General features: G+C 33.1%; 1 protein-coding gene across 2 annotated transcripts in view; it reads left to right on the top strand.

The window, feature by feature from the left end:
• Nucleotides 1–5,524, top strand: part of trappc9 (trafficking protein particle complex subunit 9) — a 235,501-nt gene that overhangs the window by 3,689 nt on the left and 226,288 nt on the right. For both annotated transcript variants that reach the window (XM_016537066.1, XM_016537059.1), the window contains exons 3-4: nucleotides 3,224–3,369; nucleotides 4,040–4,165. In XM_016537066.1, coding sequence (XP_016392552.1) covers nucleotides 3,224–3,369; nucleotides 4,040–4,165 — 272 coding nt within the window. The remainder of the gene's footprint in view (nucleotides 1–3,223; nucleotides 3,370–4,039; nucleotides 4,166–5,524) is intronic.

The following is a 5,524-nucleotide window of genomic DNA, read 5'->3' as shown; positions in this document are numbered from 1 at the left end:
AAACCCCCGCCATAAAGTCTCGAGATATGTTTTTTCAAAGTTGAACTTGCATTCATTTTACATAGCTTTCTAAACATGCGGCTCTTTTGTGCGAGACGCGAGTGCAACAGTAATAGATGTCCCTCTAGAAAATGCGCAAGATATGCATTCTGTGTAAATGGCTTGGTTTCAGTTTTGACGTAAACAAGATCTTCTCCGCATTGATGTTCTCTTTTCCTGCAATATTTGTAATTAACAACGCAGCAGCGCCGCATCTAGTGGGTTCAACTGGTCAGGCTAACAAAAACATTAAAATGCAATGACACTTACATCGTCGTCGCATCTCGTGCGCTGCTGATAAGGCTGCCTCCTTAACGCACACCAAAAATTGAATTTATTTTAAATTCGACGAATATTCGAAATTTGTTTTGACAGCCCTAGTGCTCATCTTTATTGGTAACCAGAATAATCGTCTATTGGAAAACCTATTACCCATATGCTTATATCTAGAAAAGTGTGGCTGAATGAAACTTCAGTAAACATTATTATCTTGCTAAGGCAAGCATCACTATTAGGGATGCATAATATAGAGGTACGGCTGAAATTAAATATATTTTTTAACATTTATTGTTTGATTATTTGGATATATTGACCAGTTATTGACTTGAACATGCTAGTTTCCTTTATATTTACATTTTAAATTAGCTTTACTATCATTGAGTGGTAACTTAAAGTTATTTTTGAAAAAGGCTATTAATTTATTCCCACTATTAAATGTAATCTTTTGCAAATCTCTTAATATATGTATTTTTATACTGAGCATTATAATGTTGTGATGCCTAAATTTATTTGTAGCATTTATATTGATTGATTTTAGTTTTTGTCTTGTTATTTTTCGTTATTTTTATTTAGACAATGGATTTCCAAACTTTTTTTGTCAGCTGAACCCCTTTGACCTAAAATATTTGCTTGAAGTTTCAGATTTTATATGTAAATATTTATATATATTTTAAATATAAAATCTCAATAATAAAATATTTTGATTTATGTATTTTTTTAAGTGTGTTATTTTGAATTTATTTATTTTAATGTTTTATAGTAATAATTGAACAATAAATTAGCATATTCATGCATCATTCATGTGGCCATTAACCAACACCAAATATAATTTGTATATATTTAAGGATATATACACATTTATTTATATTTACGTATTTTTGTTTTAAGTGTTTTATTTTGAATGAATTTATTTTACTTTTTTGTGACTTAGTTAATTATTAGCTTGTTTGTTTGTTTCGCTTTATATAGCTTTTAGCTATTATTAGCATTTGCACACAGTTCTCTAATGTAACATTATGGTCACATGGCATGCAAGTAAACAAACAAAATATGTTTATATATTTATAATTCAGTCAAATAAATGAATAGATAAAAGAATAAAAACAAATTATGGATTTTATGTAATTATATATTGTTATTAGCATTTTTTTTAAAATTATTATTTAAGGTGTTATTCACTCTTTTTTCATCTCACGAACCCCTTTGCAGTTCATCTGCTGATCGGAATTGATTTTAAATGAAGTCTGAATTGACTGTGGTAAATACTGAATGCAGGAGTCACAGAATATGATGTTTTGCTTGAAGGTCAACCGTGCATGATCTTCAATCCTGTTTCATGAGTTTTACCATTTGTTTTTCATGGTTGTTGTTTTTTCTTCCCTTCTCTTGTTTTGCCTTGTTTTATTTGTCTTTCTTCTTTTCTTTCATACTGTCCTGTGAGTTTATGGTTGGGTGTGAAAAGGTGAGCCGGTTTAGTTCATTCTTACCTGATCAGCCTCTTCCTGTCCCCGTCAGTGACACAGTGGTTGGACCTTGATTCTCTTGTGTCTCAGTTTAGAGTAGAAAGTTCAGACTTTTTGAAATGCAAGTCAATGTGCAGGAATGGAAAAAGATTTTGTGTCTTTGGTTCCTCATATCATCTGAGTTGATTGTTTAAAGGTGAAGTGTGTCATTTTTTTTTTTTTTTGAGCTGCCCGACTTGTCTCTTTAGGATAAAACCAGTGGTGAACTTCTGTTTGCTTAATGGTGGATATTCCTATTTTGTAGTTCTGTTTTGTTGTGCATAAATGATACACTTCACCTTTATGGTGAGAATGTTTTGAATCCCTGTTTAAAAAGTCGAAATACGGGCAAGGTTCTCTGAGTCCTGGTGCCTGACAGGGTCAAGTGTTTGATCAAGTGTACTGCATTTCTTATGCACTATCTCTGTCTGTTTGAAGTGCAGAAATACATGGATGTCATTCAGTAATTCATGAGTGATTGCTCGCAAAGCTTTATTTTATATAGATTCTCTCTCTCTCTCTCTCTCTCTCTATATATATATATATCTATATATATATATATCAAATAATTTAAGATATAAATAGTATTTTAACATTTATTAAATTTAGCAGCTGTGATTTTTTTGTTGTTGCTGATTTTAAAAAAAAAAACTTATTTGGCTTATTTGGTGTGTATTTGATGTTATTGTCAATATTATAATTTTTTCCCCCTCCAATATGGCATTGAAAGATTTTAAGATGATAGTTTAGTGTATTTGTAATCTGTCAAAAAGTATTTAAATAAATAAATATTGTTTTAATCAGACTGTTGCTGATCATTTAAAGTAATTATATGTTTACTGATACATCCTCTCTATGTAAAAGTGAAAAATTATGAAAGTCTTAACATGAAGAAATTTCTCCTGTTTTGTCTGGCTCTAGCTTGAATAACACTTGACCCTCTTGCACACCATCTACTATCTATAGGGGTCCTTCCACTAGAGTTTTACCTCCTCATGTTTATAAAATAGAAATCCCTAATTTTTAAAAATGTATTTAGTTACTTCATCCCCAAGTGATTGACATCAAGTTACTTTGTGAGCCCTTTAGTTAAAATCCCTCAAAGTTTTGCCTGTGCATCATCTTCCCACTACATCTGTATCTTCAGCTCCAGCTTCCCTCTCTCTGTCTGTCAATCCTGGGCTAAGACAGAAGACCAAGCTTAATGCAAAACCACATCAGCATATTTGTGTTCCATATAAGGAGAGCCAAATGAGATGACATCGATTCACCGCTGATAAAAAATAACTTGAATTAAATATGACGTCACCTGCACTTGGCTGCGAGTGTGTCTTGCATCGATTAAGCTCTGTGCATAAATGCTGAATATTTATCTGACGCCTGTTGCTGCTCCTCTTGCTCAGGCACTACAAGAAACGCTGTCAGGGCCGCATGAGGAAGCACGTCGGGGATCTGTGTCTCCAGGCAGGCATGCTGCAGGACGCGCTTGTACATTATCACATGGCTGTAGAGCTGCTGCGGTCTGTCAATGACTTCCTGTGGCTGGGAGGTAAGCTGGTGATTGATTGATACTTTCACCCCAAGTCAGTTATTTTAATATCATTGCGATACTTCTATAGTTTATATTTTGAAATAGCTTTTAGTTTTTAAATTTAAATTTTAAAGATTTAGTACTTTTGTTGTTTTTGTTATTTGTATTAGTTTTTTGTAAATATGGCTATATAGATTTTAATATTTTTTAAATTATAATTAATAATTGCTTTTGTATTTAATATTTAGTTTTAGTTCTTTAAATAAAAATCAGAAATGTTAATAGGTGAATTTTATATTTTTCGTTTTCATTTGAAGTTTAAAGTTTTAGTATTTTTAATACATGTTTTTAATTATAGTATGTCTATATAGTTTTTTAGTATTTTTTATCTAAGTTATTTTAGTACATCAAGTTAAACTAAATGAATTTGAGATGTTAAAGACTGAAATAAATATTTTTTTTGTTTGTAGTTAACTATAATAACCCTGGTGTAATAAAATCACTTGCATGCCAGTGCAAAGTTATATACAATTTTTAAACTCATGTGCTGCAAGCTAACAAACCCTGACAACTTTCGTCACAATCTCCAACCCTTCAACTCCAAGCATCTTGCTTTAAAACCTGCATGACAGATCAACTGTCCAGTGATGAATAGAAACAGTGAACTGGTTTGTGTGTTGCTTCTCAGCTGCTTTGGAGGGGCTGTGTTCTGCGTCTGTCATCTTCCATTACCCAGGAGGCACTGCGGGGAAGAGCGGAGCCCGCAAACCTGGCGTCTCCTCTGCTGCCGATGCTGGAAAGAGACACAGACCTGGTCAGTGCAGTCAGACATGTCTATAGCATCCCTTTTGTCTGAACAAATGGTTTCCCCAAAAATATCAGGATTACTTTTTTTTTTTCCATCTTTTCATTTTAGTGGCTTGAGAGATTCTGGAGTTCATATTTAATTCTGTTGTAGATCTTCTGTATATCTTTGCTTTTTTTCCCCCACACTCAAGAAAGAAATGTGAGGATCTCCTATGGAAACTGAAATAATGTTTTTATTTACATCATGAATTAATGTGTAAGTGAAAGAGTTGGATGTCTCTTAAATTGTGTCTGATGTAATTCACTGCTCTTGATTTGATTTTAATTTCTTAAGTGAAACAACGTTAGGAGTGAATTGTCACTTTTTCTCCACAGACAGCAACAGAAGCATATAGTCTAAAGCAGACACATGATTATTGCTCAGTCTGTTATGCTGATCTAAAGCAGAGATCATTCTAGAACAGAGGAAAATTGTCAGTTTTCAATTGATCTATTTATTTATTTTGTACATTTTTTTTCTTCTGAAATTTAATATACTGTGGTGTAGGTACAGTCTTTCTTTCTTTCTTTCTTTCTTCTGTCTTTTCGTTTAAAAAAAAAAAATTTTTCTTTCCAGTTTTCTTTTCCGTTTTTAAATAAATAATAATTTTAACTCATAAATAAATAAGTATATAATTAATTTACAGTGGGTATAGAAAAGAATCAACCCCCTTTAAAATAATCACATTTTGTTGCTTTGCAGCCTGAAATGAAGACGGACACAGTTTTTGTTTTATCCAGCTGTATACATCCAAATGAAAGATATAACACCAGCATGTCAGAAAAAAATAATAAAAAAACAGAATCACTGAGTTGGAAAAAAGATCACCCTCCTCCTAAAAATGACTTGTAAACTCTGTCAAGTGTAGCTAATCACCTTCTCAATGGCACACAAAGACATTTGACTTTCAACTGTGATCAGCTGTGGTCATTATGATTAGCTCAGCATGAAAAGAGCTTCAAATTCTTGAGGAAAACCTGCTGCCCTCTGCCAGAAAGTTGTCAGTGGAAAGACGGTTTACCTTCATAACATGACAGTGACCATTATTAAGAAGTGGAAGGTATTTGGTACAACACAGACCCTCCCTGGATCAGGACGTCAATCCAAACTGGATGAAAGAGCTGAGGAAACTGGTCAGAGAGGTGACCAAGAGTCCTTCAGCAACCAAATTGAACTGAACTTGAGCAGTTCTGCAAAGAAGAGTGGGCAAGTATTGCAAAGTCTAAATGTGCAAAGTTAGTAGAGACAGAGATAAATCCCAACAGACTGAAGGCTGTAATTAAAGCAAAAGGTGGTTCAACAAAATACTGACACAAGGGGGTGATC

The sequence above is a fragment of the Sinocyclocheilus rhinocerous genome, unplaced genomic scaffold (assembly GCF_001515625.1).
Source record: "Sinocyclocheilus rhinocerous isolate Xijiao unplaced genomic scaffold, SAMN03320098_v1.1 scaffold1154, whole genome shotgun sequence".
Taxonomy (NCBI): Eukaryota; Metazoa; Chordata; class Actinopteri; order Cypriniformes; family Cyprinidae; genus Sinocyclocheilus; species Sinocyclocheilus rhinocerous.
This window is presented reverse-complemented; position numbering and strand designations above follow the sequence as displayed.